At 38.6% G+C, this 23323-nt stretch overlaps 1 protein-coding gene across 1 annotated transcript in view; it reads left to right on the top strand.

Annotated features, from left to right (window-relative positions):
• The first annotated feature begins 1901 nt into the window (after positions 1-1901).
• The window catches only part of LOC149800128 (uncharacterized), a 38261-nt gene continuing 16839 nt past the window's right edge, over positions 1902-23323 (top strand). Inside the window, exons 1-2 of the mRNA XM_089959731.1 lie at positions 1902-2059; positions 19542-19671. Coding sequence (XP_089815857.1) covers positions 2026-2059; positions 19542-19671 — 164 coding nt within the window. The 5' untranslated portion in view covers positions 1902-2025. The remainder of the gene's footprint in view (positions 2060-19541; positions 19672-23323) is intronic.

Below are 23323 nucleotides of genomic sequence, written 5' to 3'. Positions count from 1 at the left end.
ATATTGTTATCATAATGCTAACATGATTTTTCCCGATTTGATTATTTTAGCATTTGCGATAACATTTGTTCCAAAACGAAGATTATGGTAAATATAAGAAAGACTTCAGGAATGATAAATTATTCTTTAATGTAATTTTCCAATTCATTTGAATTTTCTATGTTGTATTGCTATTTTTCTGTAATACATGACTTTCTTTGGAGCACGAGTACAATGGTGGACAGGATGAACTAGATTTATCTGTGGAGGTGCGTCAAAATTGGTGACGTAATATATGATATTGATGACATGGGGTTGTCTAATTGAAAGCTCGTTAAGAAGAGTACGAGGGAATATATCATTGTCATTTGTGATCCATACTTCGTTAAATAACTAATATTTCTAAATTAATGGAGATATCACTAGGGGAAAAAAAACTACTTCTGAAAAGGTGAAAGTAAGTGCCTAAGGGGCCGTCCATTTAGTACCTACGCATGGAGGGGGGAGGGAGGGTAACCCAAATGTATACGCTTGCGTATGGGGGGGGGGGGGTCTAATGCTAATGTATGTACGCATAGGAAACGGAGTGGGTGGGTGGGTGAAACCTCGATAGTAATTTGTCTAATATGTAACCTGTTCGACTGGGTTCAGTCGGCGTTTGAATTTTAGCGGACACTAGACGAACTGTTTAAAGTTACGCAGCTTATTTATTCTATGCAGACAGACATTCAACGTTGGTGGACTATCTGTTTTATTAAACACGCTAATATTATTAATCCTTTGTGGTTTCTGCGTGGATCAAAAGTAGGCCGTTCTATAGAATTCGGGGTGGGAGGTGCATCAAAAATACATACGCGGGGTGGATGGGTAAAAAGAACGCAGCAGTACAGGCAGAGGGATGGTCAAGCTTTGCCAGATTTTGCGTACGTACTAAATGGATGGCCCCTAAGTGCGTCAAAAACGGGGAGTCTTGGATGCTATAGTATTATCAGCAACTTGGAAGGTGAGGGACTCACGGTACTAATTCAGTTCCCATAGTAAACCTGTGCAATTACCATGATATTAAAAATTCAATAACTTAAAATTTCCGAGCGCTCATGATCAAACCAATATTTATCAGTATAGATGAAACATGGATGTCAGCTTCTGTGTAGAGGAAAGGATAGGAACCGCGGCATTTTCTGTACCTGCATGTTTTTTGAAACATGTGCTTTCAGTTCCGCACCAAAGAGTCGGGTGCTAATTTTAGTAATTAGTTTCCCAAACTCAAGACTGAAATTCCATCAATAAAACAATGTCTTTATTATTTTGTTTCACTTACAGCTAGGATAAGCTCTCAAAACATTCATTTTCCTAAAACATAACTTACATTATTAACCAATGCTGGTCAGCCAAACCCATATATACTCTATTTTTCGTTCACCGATTTCCAGGCTGCTTCCTATTTTTCCATACTATTAGTACCGTGTGTCCTGAGTTGGTTAATTATTCAGCGTTTCAGCATATTGACAAAAAATCATTTTTATATAATTTTTCAAGGGTCTGAGTCGACATATTCACCATTTCCTGTTCGTAACCATCTATTAAGGCCTACTTGAAATTACGGCCAGCTTCTGCAACCGCATGTATAACTCGGCAAATGAGAAATCGGACGCCCGTTCCTATCCAATTACCACTTTCCTGTTTACGTCTACAAATTGTCTTGGCTCTCGAAGGAAACGTCATTTTTTGGGGCTCATCGCTTTATTCTACAACGTACGATAAAAGACAACGTTAAAACTGATAAACAATATTCGTAAACTTATTATGTTTATTATTTCTAAAGTTTTTTTCTTCTTCACCCATTAACTTCTTACCGGTGGTCAAATTAAGTACTGTAAATTTTGTTATCCGTTTGTTATAGGCATTTGTTCTTATGAAAAAGCTTTCCTCCATATCCACCCCCTCCTGCACTTGCACTTATAAATAATTGTGCCTATTGGTAATTTATTCTGTATCCTCGAGATCACTTATTTGTATTTGGAACGTGTAGCATACCCGGAATAGATGACGGTTAAAGTTTTTCTTTGTGTGATTTTAGGTAAGTGTACTCATCCGTTTTTCCTTTTCTTTCTGTTTCTTTCATCTCTCAAACTGCAGCATACTGGGTCAAATCACTGACTGACTGACAGTGAACTTGGCCATAAAGAGACATAGTTTGATGCTGCAAACGCCTACTTGTGGTATATTAGATTTAAGTGAAAATTCTTGCCCAAAAGTGTTCAGTTTAACCCACAGTGCGCCATTTTTTTCCAAGTTTGCTTAGCCTTGATCTGATCCAGTGGCATCAATTTATAACATGCTTGCTTCCTAAGTTGTCGCGGGTTATTTGATATCGCGCTATTCAAGGGGGCGTAACCACCATTTAGCAAGACATCTTCGCAGGCCCCTGTTCTGATATGTTAATCCTATATACAGTTAATATATCGGAACATTGGCTAGTGAATATTATAACAGAGTATGCAAAATCATAGGGCCCACGAATTAAGTTTCCAACATTAGGACAAGTATATGCCATTATACAAATATTATTTTTGTCGGTATTACCGCGGTATCCGAGTAACTACCCTTGCATCACCAAGAATCTAACGGAACATCGTTAGTGGCCATCATTTTACTACGTACGCAAAAATTGGGCAAAGCTTGACCCCTCCCTGTACACATATGTACTTTTTTACTCCCACCCACTCACCCCCCTGCGTACGTATGCTTGACGCACCCCTCCCCCAATTCTATAGAACGACCTATATTCAATTCACGCAGAAACGATCAAGAATTAATAATATTAACGTGTTTAATAAAACAGATAGTCCACCAACGTTGAATGTCTGGCTGCGTCAGAGAAATAAGCTGCGTAACTTTAAACAGTTTGCCTAGTGTCCGTTAAAATTCAAACGCATTAGACAAATTATTATCGAGGTTCACTCCCACCCCACCCCACCACACCCGTTTCCTATGCGTACGTACATTATCAGCAGACCACACACACACATACGCAAGCGTGTGTATTTGAGTTACCCCCCTCCTCCCTTCATACTACATACTAAAGGGACGGCCCCTTAGCCATTTCCGTCAGGTCGTGAACGCGTTTGCCAGCTTTTATTTGACGACCTGATAGAAATGGCCGAGTGCTACACAGCATCTGTTTAACTGAAATATAATGCATTTTAATACAGAGCAAAGAGCAACGAATAGACGGATACAGTATCTTGAAGACCATTGTTTTTATTTAGTTTCTCGCCAATCACCTAACTTTAAGACCCGCGAGATCATAGCACTCCGGGATGACAATAATAATAATAATAATAATAATAATTTAGTAGTAGTAGTAGTAGTAGTAGTACGTCTTTCCACCACCTTCCCTTGCAATATTAATATATTCATATATGTGTTTTTGGTAATGGGAATTATATGTTGAATGTAAACCTACAAACGAAAATTAATGAACCTACGAAACATAATTTACTCGCGGTGGTGGTTTTAGGGCTGTGTGGGCCCTCCACAATCTAATTTCTATATCACTGAGGAAATTATGTGAAATATTCATAGCTAAATACGTGATTGTTTTCAAAATCAAATTTATTTTTAAATAATCTTCTTTAATTATAATCTATTTTGAACAAACTGCAAACATTTTCGCCGCCTCCTCTCCCCCACCCCCTTCAACTTGCGGGCACGTTTCGCTAAGGCCGTTAGTGTTACTTGCACCGACGTAAGTAACTATGTGCATCGAAACTTGTTGGCTTTATTCAAGGATAATAGATAACTTTCTAAACATGATATGTTGTGCTTTTTATTTATTTTAGTCGTCTTTATTATTCTGAACATCTTATCTATGCCAAAATGTAAATATTTATTATTTAAGTGTGTTCTCTGTGTATTTTGTTTATTGTACCAGATGGAGACCTTGCTTTACGTCAAAACGTGGGGAAACTTTATTTTCTATACTGGTCGTTTTGCAAAGTGTGTGTGTGTGTGTGTTTTCCTGTATCGGTATCCTGTCTGTGTGTGTGTGTGTGTGTGTGTAAGTGTGCAAGTTATACGAATACATTTCAAACAAAACTGGGTAACCTTTGCAATACACCGGATATATCAATCTTGTTTGATAGTTACATTACAAAATTTAAAAAAAAAGAAAGTTACTAGTCCTTAAACCGGTAGAGTTCTTTGGATTTACTTTATTTAAATTACAAGACTCTTTTTAGAATTAATGTCAATACTGACCTCTGATGAAGTTTGCACAAGTTGTGCAAACCTTGAAATGGTGGAGCCCTGGTAATCTTCCTTTTGACTAAATTTTGCATCAGTATTATCGTACTCTTTTATTCATAGGTCCATTTTTGATATTGTCAGAGAGCAGCAGGGAGGGCGAACCCTACAAATTTTAGAAGGTTCCAAATGTTAAAATAAGCCCTCCACAGAAAAGATTAATGACGAAAAACAAACAGCTAACTTTTCTATGGCCCGAAAAAGAGTATCTCTAAGAGCCCTCTCCGAGTTAGTTGTTTGTTTTTCCGATGGAAATAGATCAAGTGTGTGAATACGATTTATGAAAAATGAACCGATTCCTTGTCGTCGCCCTCCCTGCTGCTATCAATTAAAAATTGTTATATCATGATATGGTGCATCCGGAATCTTATATAGCTAAACCAGCCAGAGAGCGACTAGAAGCAATCAAAAAAATTATCCCTCTCAGAGATGAGTTCAGAAAAAACTTGCAGTCGCAACAGCAAGCACAAGTTGAGTACGCAGCGGAAACGGAAGTTATTTAAACCGTTCACAGCGGTTACTGGAGAGGTTTTAACTGCTATTAGGGGACCTAAAAAGGAAGAGGGTGAGAAGGAAGAGAGCTTTATTCAAGTATTAAAACAAACTGCTGAACAAATATCTGCAGCTCAGCCTCAACTTGAAGGTGCTGCTGTTGAAGAACCAAAAAAGGGGAAAAAAGGGAATCGATTTTAGGAAGAAATTTACAGAAAAAGGCATAACAACAATTAAAAAAATTAAACCACTAAAATACAATGAAAAAGTCGAGTTTGGTGCGTTTGCTGCTGCTGGTTATAATTCAAAAGAAAGTTTTTTAAAACCTGAATATGTTAAAACTGCAGCTCGTGATGAATGGATTGATTGGGTGTTTAAAATAAACCAAGATATTGGTCGAATAAACGAACGAGCACAATCTTACAAGGCCTATTTATCAGGAATAGACAAACATGGTGAAATGATGTAGGAACAAGAAGAACAAAAGAGACAAAGAGGGCAAGAAAAACAACAAATACAACAACGACAAGACGGGAAAAAACGACAGGAAGATCCCTCCCTGCTGTTTCCTCCGCCTCTGCAACAAATAGAACGACAACAAACTCAACCCGAATCTCGCTTTGATCCCAGAATACCATTGCACGCTACAGCCGTTCTTACTAATGAAGGTCTTAATGCTCTTAGTGCTGCTAGCTGATGAATTAGTCGATATTGCTGCACAAATTATGAGTCTGGAACAAAATATATAAAACCTGATTACGTTGGATCAATAGATCCCAGACACTGGCCTGCTTTATTATATTCTGCTTCTAAACAAAAGAATGCTAGTTCACAAACTCACAAGTACCGGTCATTTAGAGTAGATGTGGGGATAGCGCAACGACAACGACAACAACAACCTGCAAAAGAAATGTCCGGCGCTACTGGCAGTGGTTTGGGAGATAATTTTGTTTGTCCTGATAATATTTTCAATGACGTGCAGCGGTTAGAAGTTCTCATGGGATGGAAACGAGCTGGAAATAACTCACCAGAAATAATTAATGAAGCAGCTGATATCTGTCGGCGATTATTTCAAGGTGGTATCATGAACACTAGTATCTACCAAGAACTCATTGATGAACTCGATGATTACCACAGTGACTAGATGTTAAACAATAACAAATAGAATAGCATGGTCATGTACAATAGACACTATACATCCGTGCCGGTCAGAGCAGTAAACTCACGATTGCCAATCTATAGAGCAACTTACGGAGATGGACTCGGTGATGTTGTTCAGGGGTTATTCGCGGGGGTTAGCGCCAAAACAATTATCAATGAAAGCTATTAATGTTGTTGGTGAAAAAGCTCCTGATGCAATCGTCGATGTTGCTGGTTAGGAGTTCTCGGCAATCAAAGAAAGACTAGCATGATTAATAAGACGAAAATCATCACCAGTAAAACTGGCAAGCACTGAAATTATGTCCGCGAATGTCAGAAAGGTAATGAATCAGGCTGCAAATCAGAAACTAGATGTGTTGGTAACTCAGGGCAAATATAACAGCGAATTTGATAGGAGGAAGTGGACTTCGTGTACGGCTGGGGCCCCGAGTGGCCGAGTGCTCTAAAGCGCTGTCCGTTACGGATCACTGCCATCTCACCTCTGACTGCGTGGGTTCGAGTCTCGGATTCGGCCAATGTGGGTATGTGAGAAAGCTTGCCAGTAGCTTCTCGTGGGTCGGTGGTTCTTTCCGGGGTTTTCCTGGGTTCTTCCTCCACCATTGATACTGGCCGCCATGTATAGCCTATCGTGTGCTGAAAAATGGCGTTAAACCCTACAACAACAACAACAACAACTTCGTGTACGGCGACGATAATTACCAATTGGAAAATATGCAATTTTATAAAACGTTCAAACGCATATCCGACCCAGCATTCAACATAGATGAGCCGGCCCAGCAAGATAAATCAGTGCGTGTTTATCAATTTTATTCCTATGACGCGCGACTACCAAATCAACGAGGGCGCATCGAACTTCAAGTTCATCATACAAGTAGATATTTCTTGCCCGCTGAGGCGTTTATTGAAGTAGAAGGTGAACTTATAAGGGCAAATAATGCTGCACACGATGCCAATACGCGAGTTGGTTTCGTCAATAATGGGATTATGGCGTTGTTTAGTAGCGCCACATACATGATTGATGGAAAAAAATATCGAATCGATTCAGAGTGATTTCGATGTTGCTACAACAATAATTGGCCTAGCAAGATATTCTGATCATTACACAAGATCAGCTGGTCCATCAATCATGTTTGCTAAAGATATTACCGACAACGCCGATCATGTTCAGTATATTAAGTTACAAACACCACGAAATACTGCATCTGATGCACAACCAGCTGACCCTGGATACGAAGATAGACCAGCTGGTACATTTGATATTATAAAAGGTGTTAGTGCGACTCACAACTTGGGATTTGCAACACGTCAAGCAATGTTGTCAGGAGATAGAAGAAGGTTTTCGTGTGCGATTCCACTTTCTCACATCTTTGGATTTTGCAGGGATGTTAGAACGGTCATCTTTGGAGCTAAACACACAGTTGTGCTCGTGAGTAAAGGTGAGGATAATGATGCAATCTGGCGAGGGGCTGACGTCGATGCCGGTAAAGTAGATATAACAAAACTCTCACTATGATGCCGGTATTAATTCCATCGGTCACGGAAGAACCGCGATTGCTCTCATTTATGAATCAAGACAGCATATCATTGCTATCATGGTTAACAGTAACCACAGACTCTTTTCCAAGTTCCGTCAAAGATATATTTACTTGCCATATAGCATCACAGCTGGCTGTTTCTGCGTCAAGACATATTTTATTGCGCTGCAAGATAATCGGCGGTTTAACAGTCAGGAGCGTTCTCATATGATATTTGACAAACTCAACGTTACCGAGGTTTCGTTGAGAATAAACGGACAGCAAGAACCGTCTGAAGATATATCATTAAGTTTTACACATAATCATGTGGCGCGCGCATATTATCGCTGGCTGACGTTTCTGGCGCGTAATATAAATATAGATACTGGGACGCAAATATCACAGTTAGATTTTACAAATCTGTACCCGATTTATTACTTTTCGCTGGAACATCTTGATTTATCCAAGCAATCTGTCGTTGATATACACTTCCGAGCTCGTTTTGGTACCCCAGTTCTCGCGGCTGGTCCACCAGTTGTTTATGGTTCTTACAGAGCAATCGCGGTCATACTCAGTGAAAAAGCAATGTTACTTGAAGGTGCTAGTGGTCGAATGAGAGTCGTTGATGCACCAGTGGAAAACATGTAGACAATTAGATCAATTGCGTTAATTATAAAAAATGTCATACAATCACGTTAATGTCACTCTGACTCCTGGTCAGTTGAAAAAATTACAATCGAAAAACGCAAGCGTGTGTGGGACAACGATAACACTAACGCGGGATCAAATTGCTAGTGGTGGTCCAAACAAGTTATCGTTGACTAAAACACTACTAAATCACCTCAACAAAGCGAAGAAAGCAAAAACTTGAGTTCAACTTAGTTTCGCTCCAAAGGCCATCAGCGACATGATTAAAACCAGTGGTATATTTCCTCTTCTCCGCCCTCATGGTACGGAAAGGGTCTAAGACTTCCAAGAACTCCGCCCTCATGGTGTGTCAAATTTTGATTTACTCGATGCCGCTAAACAATTAAATATAAAAAATTTCAGAGGTGTTTTTATGAGACATCAGTTACCGAGACAACCGAATAATCCAGAAAATGGAATTATTAATCTCGATAACAGCGATAGTCCAGGAACTCACTGGGTTGCTTACGCGATACATTCACGTGGAATTGTTTATTTCGATTCGTATGGGTTAGCACCGCCAGTTGAATTTCTAAAATACGTACATAGAGTACGAAGTACTCCCGCTCCCATTCCAGTCTTGTACTCAACGCTACCAACACAAACATTAACCGATCAACCAATATGCGGACGTGAAGTATTAAATGTACTTGACACGTTATCAAAATCAACCAAACCGCCTCACAAAGTCGTGCACGAGTATACCGTGGACCGATTTAACATTTTAAATAATCCCTAAAGAATAATGGTTGATATTTACGGAAGATGTCTCATCGAAGCAAAGACAAAAAAAAACGCGGCGATGTAGATTTATCAAAATATGCGAGCAAAGATGAAATTGACAATCTTTTAACGTTATCCGAGATAGACCCAGATGAGGTTGTTATTTTTCAGGACCGACATGGCAAGTTAAACACCAGCAATATCAAATGGAATGACATAGTTCGCAGGGTTCTTGGAGCTACCCCGGAAAACATTCCTGTATTTACTGACGGCGGAAAAATCAGGGATTCAAGTATATCGTTTACAATCATCAGAGATGAAATCATACAGAGAGTTGCTAATCGCCAAGAAAATAACGGTGACACAATGACAGGTGAACTCAACATGAACGGGAACAAAATAGTGGTTTTAAGAGATCCAACATCCGACGAAGATACCGCGACAAAAAAGTATGTTGACATTAACTATGGCACCGTTGACGATAAAGTATCCACCTTGCGGGCCGAGTATGACGTTCACGCAAACGCTTTTGCAAGACTTCGCAGAAATTTTCAAAAAACCCATGAGGTATAGATAAATTCTTTGGTACCCAATTGACCGTTGACATAAAACTTTCCGATATCAAACTAACATTGACACAACCAAAAAACACTGGAAGATGTTGTAAGTGGAATTCCTGAGATCGTTAACAAAATTAATCCGATTGAAATTCCGCCTGGAGTTACTCCCGGGCACACTACCAACATTGTATACACGGTATCATTTGGATTTGCAACATGGTCAAAACAAAATAATACTATCAAATATATCGCAACAGTCACTGGAGTGTATAGACTGTATATGTTCAGTGCTGAAAAATTTGAGATTTTCACAACATATCCCTGGCGACATTCCACCGACAAGTTTTCTGGGGTTGTGACTATGATATTAAATAGCGGAACCGAAGAAACATTTATACTGGAAGCAGCTGATAAGAAATTAACCGCAACATCTTACTGTGGTGTTTGGAATTTGTAGCTGAAACACTTCATTTGGTTACTGCGTAAAAACATAAATGGTGTTGACAAAGTCAATGACAGCGTCAACAACAACATTAAATGCGCAACAATATAGATACGATCAAGTACGCGAATAGCAATCAGAGTTAAAAACCATCGTCGACACGTATACAACAAAAATAAAAAAATATCAGCGACGTGTATTTATCTTGGATGCGTTAGTTTACTCAGTATCCGCGTTAGTTGCATCCACTGGAGTAATATTATCAGCGCTAACGCCAGTAACAACTGCAATCGCAGTAACAATATGCGTTTCGTCATCAGCGGCAGCGGCTGGTGTTTTTAATATAATCACGAAAAAGATATCAACGTGCACAAGCACAAAATTGCACGATTATGTCACGCGGCTAAACACAGCAACAGCAGCATACTTGAAATTGTCGTCGTTGATATAATCAAGCCTCAACGACGAAACAATATCAGATTCCGAATTCACGAACATGGCAAAGTTATATGAAGACTATAAACAAGTCCGCCATTTGAAAACAACGAATATGAATAATGACAAAATTACTTCAGCAGATAGCCGCAAATACAAGCCCCGTGAAAACTCAATGATAACAGTAAGCTCGACAATACCTGAATTCAGTATTAATATTCCAACTGCGATTTCGGTAAGTGAAATCGCACTAGCACAGTTGCGGGAATATCACAGCTGGCCCAATATCAGATCAAAATCATTTGGTGGATTACCAGCAAATAATTCGTTTGTGTTTACAAATAAAAACCGACGGGATGATACACCCGACTGGAACGTCATTGGGATACCATCCGGGTCTTTTCCAATTGATGAAATCAGTGAGGAATTACAACGTCGAATAAAAAATATAAAGGAATCTAAAATAGCAATAACCGTTCATGAGCCAACACTGTCTTCTGCAATTAAGATAAACTCTCCAGACTACGCCGTGGATATATATCAAAGTTCAATCAGAACAGTGTTAGGATGGCCTGAAATTCAACCACCAATACCACCAGAACCTAAAAAGTATGATTATGTCATGGATAAGACTTCATATCACGGAATTGAACCATCATACAAAGATCGTTAACTTGGGATAAAAAGTGCAAGGTTCACTGATAGATTTTTATTCTTCAGCAAGGACAGTATGAAATAGCGTTTCGTTTCTGAGAAAACTCTCATAGGAGAAGAAAGTTTTGCTTTTGACTCAAGTCAAATCGTTGAATATTTTAAAATCATTAATCAAGAATATAAAACACAACGAGAAAAACTACGCCAGAGTTTTCATGAGCATCTTTTTGATTTGTCATCGTCACGCAGCGAAATCATTACGCGAATTGAGATATTAAATCAGCTTGCATCCGACATGGAATATATTAACCGACGATTAATTCAATTAATAATTGCCGACGTCTTCTACGACAACGATAAACAGAAATTTTTAACTGCATATTCGTTAACAGAAGCTGATTTACCGAATTTTAAATTTCCCGGGTATAACGCAGACGAACTAAAAAAATCCACCACCAAAATCATTGGTGAGTTCTTCGATGACATACTCGCACAGTACAAAAAGACACTACCGACGGCAACTATTCTCCGGCACAACAATGACCCGTTTTCTTCTAATTTTTTAATAGCAACAATTACATCATTGGTATTTTCGTAATTCATTATATTGAATATTATATATTTAAAAGAAAAATATTTTAGACCAAAAATAAACAGTAGCGGCTATCTTTCATGGGTCCCTGCACTGGCCTGTGTGTCTTTCATGGGAGTCCTTTGTTTGAGACTTTTGTCTTTGTTTGAGACTTTTGTCTGAGATCTTTTTTTATCTTCTCGGCTCCCATGACCGTTTCTTTTAGCCAAACATTCTTTCTGTGTGGTACCCATGTGACTTAGAGCTTATGCATCCACGCTACTTTTTATTTTGGGGCGCCAACGAAACGAAATGTCTGTGCACGTACCCTACTCCACCCAAGACCAAATCCCGGGTGAGAAAAACGTACTCATCACGGTATTTGACGTGATGAGAGGGGGTATATGGGGCTGCTGCTGCTGGCGCCCCATTTATATAGGAAAAAATCTATAAATCGGTACCGTCGAAAATAAGCCCGTTACGAGATTCGAACCGCCGACCCCTTGACAAAGTCAAAGAATGAGAGTCAGCTGCGCTATCCACTGCGCCACGGCTCTAATCTACTGATACAGGATTTGAAAATTATTATATGGCTAACTGTTGACACTTCGCTGAATTTTATTTCTGAACTGGATTTTAATTCTAAATTCTAAACATTACCCGTAAAAAAGAAAAGCCTACCTGTACAATTCTTGATTTTATCAACAGGGAAGTGTTAACCGTACTGGCATAGTGTGTATACAATAAGACGGTTACGCCACGAAACTATATGTCTGTTAAAAAATAACTATACATTTCTGCCGCGCTGGATGCCATATTATCTGTAAAATAGGTAATAATGTGTGTTGCACAATCTCAAGAGTATTGCGCAATCTCAGGAAGGTAATTGCATCATTGACTTTTACACAATCGCTGCAGAGTTATCTCTGTTATCTGTAAAAAGAAATGAAATCCAGTTACCAGCTTGGTATGAAAACGTTGATTTGATTATATTTTCTGCAACACGTTGGACTGACATCGAGTGATTATCGAAACACTTGCCAGTATCGGTCATTGACTGAAATATTTTCTCTTCACCAGTATCTATGTTGAAAGATCTGACAGCTCTCCTTGTAATGCTCTTAAACCGACCAGTATTTCCTCGTATTTTCTCTCGGCGTGATGGCCCGAAGGTTAGATAAACTATTATTAAGTTTATTGTTATCTATATCATCGATCACAAGACCATCCTTGATCTTCCCAAAGAAACATTGGAATATGAAACGATGACAGTAATAACTTTTCTTCCCAACGGTAAATCTAAGATAACAAGCATTATCAGCAACACCAAGTGGTTTCTTCAGCCTGCAATTTCTAACTATTTCATCACGAGACGCTTCTTAATTTTTAATGGTGGAGTGTACAACAAATTCTTGATTCATTTATACAATAATATATTTGTCTAATTTATAATTTGTCTGAAACCTTCTTTAAATAATCCTATTCACACGCTATTATTCTACCCCTGACTTTGTCAGGGACAGAGTTAGGGTCTTTTTATCATAATATATTTTGAGTTCCCTGTATCGCTTACCGCCACACTCGCTTATAACTGTGTCGTTTCCCTGACTCCGACACCACATCGGAGACATGATATTTGTCCCAAGCTTCCATCACGAACACATTGTGAATATTGCCAGCATAATTCGTTTACGCAGGATTTGCCGCATGGAGTCACAGATCCTACCTTAAGCCACTTACATTGATTTCTTGTTTGAGACATTTTATATATAATATTTGTTATTTAAATGTTAGTCTTAATTATATATGGATGAGTTTGAGAGATTATCCAGAATCAAGCCCTGGAAAGCTTCTAGATTCGATCTTGACAGACTAACCCCTGACTCGCAAAGGAGAGCTCTGACTGATCTGATTGATATTATCAGAGGTTCCAACAAGAATTTCGTGATGATGGAGCATCTCACGTGTGGTCTACATTCAAAATTATACGCGACGACGATGTCAAGGACGCTACAATGAGCGATACACGAGCGGAAACCATTATCGATTACCTCCCCCTTGATCAAAAATATCTTTTCAGAGTAAAATTTATCGTGCTAGCAGAAACAGATAATTGGATTACCCGTGACAAACGTGACCCTGTTCTTGCTAATGGAAAAACTGTCATACTGAGTAAGAATTCCAAACCAGGAGCGCTGACTGGGATTGATAAACCATATTATGAGCGAGCGTATCTTGTAACAGCAGTCATTTATGGAATCCATCCGATAGAAAAACCCAGTGTTGATAAACTGGCGCAGATGAAATTATCAAAAAAAATTGTGTAGCTGAACGGGTAACAGAACATTTTACAAATGCGATGCGTGGAAACGGTCTAACGGCGTTACGACGTGAAAAAATAAACAAATGGGCTGAACGGGTCAAGGACACCGGAGCTACAATAAACTATGTTGCCGAGTTAGAAAAAACGCTAAGATTCCCAATAACCGTAGCAACGATAACAGGGGAAGTATTATGCGAATCGAAATATAATCGGAACGGAGCTCCAATAAATATCATTGATCATAACATTCACGCTTGGACCAGCGCAGTCACAATATTTCCACGAGATCGAACTGTAAGATTTTACCCAGAGAACTCTGGGAGAAACATGTTTGATTTTATTAATGAGATAGGTAAAAACGATCCTTTGTCAGTGCGGTTATTTAAAAGTTCAGATGATGAAAAATATGATCAATTTGTACGCGTTAACGGTGAAATATACCGTAAACAATCTCTTCATGAAACAATGAGAAAACTTGGGCAGAGATGCTCAAAAGATACTGACCGATTACTAACTGATTGTTTCACTGTTGCATCAGTTGCAGCCCACGCTGCCATAGAAAAAAATTCGTGGAAGCCAACCCGAAGTGAGTTTCTCGAAGATGTACAATTAAGTTGTTGTGAATACGGACACGGCGGATTGTGGAATACCAAGTATAATTACAAGGAAATGATATCAGTTGATATGGTTGCGTGTTATCCAGGAAGATTTCTCAAGATGGGAGAATGCTCTGGATACTTTCAAAGATTTAGACACCCCATGAACGCGAGTGGCTATCAATAAACCATTACCCGATTTTGACATGACAGGATTCGCTCGTGTAGTGTCATTCGAAATGGCTAAGGGTCTTCATGTTATTTGTTGTTTGGTTTGGTCGGCATTTTAGTGAAAAGCGCTGGGCACCAATAGTGTTGTAACGATATATGCTTGATTGTAAAATACTGATATCGCTGACGGTCAGTGAGGCAATTATATCATATCGGGCACATACTGAAGTTTGGTTACCAACGCCTGAACTGGTTGATTGCGAAAGTGACGATTACAGTACATTAATCGCCAACCTCGAAGAGAAAAGAACCGCTAAGGATCTCGGTAGAAGAATAATTGGTAAGTTTACTCATAAACGACATTATGCACGACTAATTATGGACGATGCTGAATACGATTTTATAATCGCTGATGCAACTGCGAGAGATATATTTGTAAGTCGAGAAAACGCTTATTTATCTGACGGAACTCGGCTGGGTACAATTGTAAGTTATACTGATGGTGAGTGACCTCAGTATACTCATTTAAGATCTTCAATGCTAGCTTATGTTTCCATCAATTTGCTATCGATGATAAATAGATTCTCTGACACTGCAGTTAGAGTTGCAACGGATTCGTTTTACATCAACAAGGAATACCTGAATTCGGGAACTCGTTTTACAACTGATGATGCATCATGGGGTTCATGGAGAATAAAAGAAGAAATGGTATATGATTATTCCGAATCCACAGATGTTGAGATCTTCGAGTGCGCCATCTGTGTACGATCCAGTATCCAGACACAAGACTGTATCTCAATGGGCCGGGAGGGTCTGGTAAGACGACTCGAGCGATTTAATTATTTCGGAATTCAGATATGATCGTGTTAACACCTACACACATACTCGCGCGAGAGATGAAACAACGAGGGGTTAACTCATGCACTTATCACAGCTTTTTCAGATACAAGGGCGACGCATGGACTCCTGATCGAATGGGAGAGAAATATATTCCAAGGATTATAATTTGGGATGAAATATGTACGGTACCGTTAGAAACATTAAAATATAGTTCTCGATTGGTTATTAACAAAATATACAGCTGTTATAATGTGTGGCGATCATGGTCAACCACCGCCATTTGTTGGACCATCTCCACATTTGTGGTTTAAAGATTTTGTTGATTATTATGAAGAAATAAATGATGATTATAGAGCGCTTGATGCAGAATTAAACGAGTCCAAGAAATTAATCAGACTACAACCGAATAAAATTCAATGCGAAATAACGCGTAAAATAATTTCAGAGAGTTCAATGAGCGACTTTCTGCAAGCGTGGAGACCATACGACTTGATAGTGGCAAGTAGAAAGATAGTTAAAGACACTCTTCAACAGCGGTTGTTTCAGTTACAACGGGACCAGTTTCCAACGTTGCCAGTGCCGATGTGTTATAGACCAGCTGATACACGACTACAAAATATTGACGTTGATGTACCAGGACAGACCAAAAACAAAATCTCGCATTAAATGATATTGTCGCAGTTGATGTCAATGTTGCTGAAGATGCACTACGCACTGATAAATCCCCGTGGACGCTAGGATACGCAATGACGATATACATTCATCTCAAGGACTGACTGTCTCTAATACAGTTGTTTGGATCATTGATGATCGTATCGAGTGGTCAAACTTAGTTTACTTGTCAGTTGCCAGAATCAGAGGAATATCTCAACTGCGGAGAATTGCCTTGGACGAGTCAGTGATCGATGACAACGATAAATGTCTAGTCGATATAATAAGAAAAAAATTGGCCGGTTATAAACAAAGTGACAGAAAAAATAATCGCGATGTTGATCTTGACACTGATTTCATCAGCGCACTGAAACAACAGCAGAATAATCACTGTGCAAGCTGTATTTGTGTAATGTTGTGGCAGTATTCGAGTAATAATCCAAGAAAATTTACCGTAGACAGAAAAGATAATAGTCGCGGTCATACACGAGAAAATGTGATGCTGACCTGTCATGAATGTAATCGACGTCGGAGTGCTAGTTAAGTGATCTGAGCGGTAATTGTGTGTCTTCGGGAATTACTTGCAATTGCTCACATGCAAATCCAGGTTGAGGAGCAGTTGAATCCAGCCTGTAGATTGCTGGTCTACCAGTAGATCTAGTTATACCAGATATCTTGTGCGTAGTGATGCTCCAGATAGGATCAGTCGCTCTTTTTTTACCACCTTCAAGTTCACCTGGTTCATATAAATATCTCAGTGTCATTACCCAGCACTGGCTGTGTTGAAAAATCACGTCGTCGTACGGGTATATTTTTTTTGGTAATTGCGTTAATAGGTTTCATGTTGGTTGTTCGAGTTATTTCATTATTCAATGCAGCTATCACACCTGGTAATCTTGCAACCCACTCGCGTGATCTAATGTCCTGAATAAATTCTTTCGCGTATTCATATCCAAATAAACGCTCAGCAAGTGTTCGATTAAATCGCTCAACAATTGCCTGATCACGATGAATCTCAGTATGCCCTCGTCTGATGGTTACGTTATGTTGTTTCATCAACGATGATACTGGACCAAGAAATTCTTTGCCAGGATCAACCTGTAATAGATGTGGCCATCGTAGACAACCTCGTTGATAAATTCGTTCAAAAGCAGAAGCAACCTCATCAGCCGTCTTCGTTGACAACGGTTCTGCATCTTTGTATCTACTTGCAACATCAACTACAGATAACACATACTTGTATGTTGTTTGACGTCTTTGTATTTTAACAGTATCATGAGGTAAAAATAAAATATCAGCCTGGTGAACTTCATTAGGAACCCTAACATCAAAATGTGCAAAGTGAATTTGTTTAGGAGGAGGCTGGTAGATTTGCCATATTGCTTGTCGGGATAACCAATTTTTAGCAGTAACACGTGTAACTTTTGCTGCTTCAGCGAGTTTACTAATTGCTGCGTTACCCCTCCAGAATCCTCTTGAAGAATAATAAATCGATTCCATGAAAATTAATTAACAGCACCTAGCGCTAATTTACCTTTCATTGCGGATTTTATTAACCAACTAGCTAACCTCTCCTTGAAAGATTTATTAGTAATGGAATTTAGCGCGTGAATTAATTTCACATCTGCGATATGCCTATCTTGTAGATTTTTACTTTTATAAGCTACATCATGAGCATGACACGCTTTATCAATAGCGTTTATCGGATACTCACCTGGTTTTGGTTGATCTTGGTTGTCAAGTCTGAGATCAAGTCGGGTTCCAGGACCACAGTAATTATATCCTGGAAGATGTTTTTCTCCTGGGTATTTAGCTCACGGAGTTCCGGGTAATTTTGTTAATTTTGCTGCAATATCACCTCCTGTTTTTTTTTTTAAAACCCGACTTAGGAATAAATTTAAATTTCTTTGTACCACATCGTTCACACTTACCCGTAACCGCTGATCTGTTATTTTTTGTTGTAATAGATGTTATATCACTTGTTGGGGTGCGCGTCCTCCATTTCACACAATATAAATCCATAATTACTTTATATATAACATGAATCTAATTGATTTTTCTGCAACACTAAAGCAAGAACCGGTCAAGCATCATGCTGCGTTGCCAAATTCTGTTCGTATGATCATAATTGGACCATCTGGATCGGGTAAGACAATTGCTTCTTAACCTGATAATGAGATGGCCCAAGTGGGATAAGTTGTATTTGGTAGCACCATCAGTCGATGACCAGCGGTGTTACGAAGTGTTAAAAGATTTTAATGAAAACGCAAGATCGTTAAATAAAAACGGCGACGAGGTCATTGAATTTATAACCGACATCAATGATGCGCCGAGTGTTGATGATCTTTATTGGTTCATTAACAATTTAGTAGTGTACGATGATGTCATGCTGGACAAACAGTCCAATCATGCTAGGATTTATGTTACTCAACGGTATACACAAATTCCTAAAGTGATCAGAGATAATTGTAATATTCTTGCTGTCTTTAACGGAGTCGATACATACACATTAAGAAATATTCACCAAACTTGGTGTAGCGGTAATATGGGCATAATTAAGTTTAGAAATTTATTTAGTCAAGCTCAGTCAACCCCGCATGGATTTATCACGATAAACTTGCATGATCCTGGAACACGGTATCGAGTTGGTCTTGATAAAAAATTTGGATAATAGCAGCAGGGAGGGCGACGACAACGAATTGGTTCATTTTTCAATAATCGTATTCGCACACTTGATCTATTTCCATCGGAAAAACAAACAACTTACTCGGAGAGGGCTCTCAGAGATGCTCTTTTTGGGGCCCAAAAATAAGTTAGCTGTTTGTTTATTCATTAATTATTTTTTTGTGGAGGGCTTATTTTAACATTTGGAACCTTCTAAAGTTTCTAGGGTTCGCCCTCCCTGCTGCTCAGGGATATTGTTGTTCTTATTGTTGTTGTTGTTGCTCCGTGTTTAACGCTACTTTTCATCACATGATAGGTTTAATAAAGCGGCCGGTATTACTGGTAGAGGAAGAACCATTGAAAACCCATGTGAAAACGAACGAACCACGGGAACCTACTGGCAAGCTTTCTCACATATCCACAATGGCCGAGCCCGAGACTTGAAGCCACGCGGACTGAAGTGAGATGGCAATGATCGGTAAAGGTGTTCGCCTTAGATCACTTAGACCACTGACAGGGATTTTGGATTAAGTTACAAATCCTTAACATGCGATAGTTAATCTTTAGGTTTTCAATAAATTTTTAATATTATTTACAGTTCAAATATACCATTAAATCATATGGGGGTTCTTTATGTCACTTATTTACATAGCTATTTAAAAAAATCTGGCCTTCCATCCTTTATGTCATTCAATGTAGAACAAAATTTTCATTATTCTTTAAACAGAATAGGACTGCGTCTTCGAATTATTCATTTTCTTCCATTTCAGGGTTGAGCGCACAGCATGGGGCGGAAAGCTGTGACAACGAGACTGTAACCGAAATCAGAACTCTACTGGATCCTCTCTACAGACGTAATACGTACCACAGCATTACTGAAATGTACTCTGTTATATGCAGGTTAGATATCATTGTGTGTAAGCCATGTATATGTTACCGCACTTGCCTTCTACTCATTGGTGAGAAGATACAAGTCCAGTGTTTTGTTCAGTATTGGATTTATTATGCCTTATTGGGTTCATAGGTGGAGATTGGGACATTTCTCCTTGCTTTGTAACATAAACCCTACAAATACAATAAAAAATACATTTAGTACAATAATAAATATCGTCATCAGTGCATTATTGTTCTGCATGTTTACATTGATTCTCTTACAGTAAATTCGATACGAATAACTTATAACTCCATATAGTTATTAATTATCCATCTAGAGAGATAGTGGATCAACTAAACCTAAACAACAGTCAGTGTTTAGAGCAAAAGTAGGGAACAGACAGACAGACAAACAAAGGTATGGACAGAACGATACGCTAATAATAAAATGCAGGTTGATAACCTATTAAAATGTAATAAAATACAGCAACATGCATTCCCGAGAAATATGCAGAGTACATATAAAATAAACTATTACATTAATTATATTATAAATCTATTTACCTTATCATATGGGACAAAGGCCAATTTACTCTTGCAAGCACAAGAATCATCAGGCACTATAATTCAATGCCATGACCAGCACCCTTCAGAAACTCTAATGGACTGACCACTAATATGCTGTTCGTACTATGTTGTTTATACAGACAAGTAGCAAACTAACCAATCAGAAAGTTGTTTACCACTTGTCATACAGTAGAACACCCCAGCATGACCAGCAATCAGGGTAGTTGCATTGCTCAGTGAACAAAACTCTTAACAGGTGATCCTGGTTCAAGGTTACCTAAATGGCTAAATATGTGTAAAATAAAAATAACACACTAATTGCAACTGATGACTGTATTTCACTCAGTAATACACATTAACTCATAAAAGAATAAAATACCTATTTCTGAATAATTAAAACATGACTATAAAATTATAAAACATATGCTCCTGCTACATATACATACATACATATTGTTACGACTCAATGGTCTTAAACTAAGTAACAGAAAATAGCGAAAACCATCAAGTTTTGTAAAGTTCAAATAATAATTTATTTCCCTAGAATACAAAGTGAAATTTTAAATAGGGATTACAATATTGTTAATAAAATCCCCAAAAGTCATAAAAGTTTTGGGGGCCCCGAGTGGCCGAGTGGTCTAAAGCGCTCACCGTTCCGGATCACTGCCATCTCACCTCTGTCTGCGTGGGCTCGAGTCCAAGGCTCGGCTAGCGTGGGTACGTGGGAAAGCCAGCCAGTAGCTTCTCGTGGGTCGGTGGTTCTTCCCTGGGTTTTCCAGGGTTCTTCCTCCACCAGTTATACTGGCCGCCATGTATAGCCTATCTTGTGCTGAAAAACGGCGTTAAACCCTAGAACAGCAACAACAACAACAACATAAAAGTTTTATCACAAGTCCAACTGTTTGAAGTTCCAGTTGAATTCCAGTGGCACTATAAATAAGTTCCGATATTGGAAAAATGTTGATGTGCTTGTAGTCTCAAATGTGTTAATGTAACAGTGAGAGTATGCTAACAGTCATTTGAAATATCACAAATATATAATCCAAAATTTCCTTGTCTGAATTCACTATAATTCCAAATTAATGCTTCTGTCCAAGAATGTTATTGAGCATATTGCAGTTCCAGTGAATAATAATTTCAATAATAATTCCACCCAAATTAAGAACAGAACACAACAATAAGAATGATTCTGCTTCGGATGTTAAGGCAAGAATGAATATTTCTAATGTAAACAAGATTATATACTCTTTACTTGACATATATCGGAATTACCATTTTCTAAAAATAGTCTGACAACTTATAGGAAATGTTCATTCTGAAAGCTTCTAAGATAAGAATCAAGACTGTATCTTTAACTCAAATCGAAGCAAACATTTTTAGTATTAATAATGATCCGAATATTTAATATATCATCTAAGATAAATATTTGCTATGTATTATTTGTTTACAAATAAATTACACTAGTCCTACATACATACATACATACATACATACATACATACATACATACATTCAGTGAGTGAATGATGGCCAAAGTATGATGGATTAATGCGCAGTAATACGTAGTTGCTACACGCATACACGTTCTCGCGGCTGTATACGGTATGGTTAACTACATAGCAGTACTGTATCGATAGATACTCCCAAGCTCTATAAAAGTTTGCTGATTTAATGTAGCAATGTAGTGATATTTTGACGTTGTTGTTGTTGGGTTGTTGTTGGGTTTAACGCCATTTTTCAGCACACGATAGGCTATACATGGCGGCCAGTAATAATGGTTGAGGAAGAACCCGGGAAAACACCGGAAAGAACCACCGACCCACGAGAAGCTACTGGCAAGCTTTCTCACATTACCACATTGGCTGAATCCTAGACTCGAACCGCCGCAGACAGAGGTGAGATGGCAGTGATCCGTAACGAAGAGCGCTTTAGACCACTCGGCCACTCAGGGCCCGATATTTTGACGTGCTAAAAATCAAAACAAATTTAATATAATCCGTGTTGTTAATATGGACATGTACGTGGAATATTTCTAGTGATCGTGCTGGCTAAAACTCTGGTTGACCTAAAATTACTATTTTATTGCTATACATGCTTACTATTACGCGAGGCTGTGGATATGTATAATACTGTTGTGAGATAGTAATTTCAAATTGCGTGATTAGCTGCTAAGGAGAGGATTCACTTTCATGCTCTCCAAAAACGTTTAGCTTGAAGTAAGGGGATTTTTATATATCATCGTAACACAGACATTGGCTATGAAAGCTAAACCGTCGTGAAATTAAGCACAACATTGCCACTTTATGTAAATATTTTGGAGTAACGTTTTTCTTCAATAATTGGGAAGACCTATCAGCCTAAGCTGGTAAAATATGAAAAAAGAAATTTCAATTTGATGCTGTAAAGTAGCGCAAAAAACCCAAACAAAGACGGACATGAACCCTCTGCCCCAACACTTACATCATGTATCTATATAGAAATAGCCTTTACGAATGAGCAATGATGCAACCGTTACTGGTTGGTGAGTTTTGGTGGATTAATCCTAGATACACTGATATACAAAAACCATATTGGGTCAGTATCACGACGCTATCCACCTTCGAATTCTTCAGATGACACAGATACCGAACGCGGTTGTTTTTCTAGTGGTTGCATCAGCGCCAGCTCTGAAACAATTTTCTGTGTTCATGTAACAGTCTTTTGTTGAATCGCATTAGTTGATTTTAGTCCAATCTTCGTGCACCCATTCGTGAGATCGCTCTAGGAGGGGAACACTTTAGTACTAGCACTTTGAGTCCAAGATTGCCACGCACTCGGAGATCTCATTAATAATTCTTCTGCATACTTATGTCCTAAAAGTTGTTCTGCAGGTTTTACAATTAAATCGCTCCACAACAACTTGGTCACGATGTATTTTAACATGTCCAACACGAACTTGCACATGGTGTTTGGTCAAGAACGCAGCAACAGATCCAAGAAATTCTTTACCTGGATCGACCTGTTACATTCGTGGCCATGTTAGTGGCGAACGGTTATAAATGTGTCTCGAGTGCATCTGCTACATTGCAGAATCGTTTGGCGTCAACGGCTCATCTTATTTATATATGCTTGC

This window comes from Sinohyriopsis cumingii, chromosome 5, assembly GCF_028554795.1.
Source record: "Sinohyriopsis cumingii isolate HCF-2022 chromosome 5, ASM2855479v2, whole genome shotgun sequence".
Lineage (NCBI taxonomy): Eukaryota > Metazoa > Mollusca > Bivalvia > Unionida > Unionidae > Sinohyriopsis > Sinohyriopsis cumingii.
The sequence above is the reverse complement of the archived record's forward strand: the minus strand, read 5'-3'. Positions and strand labels throughout refer to the sequence as shown.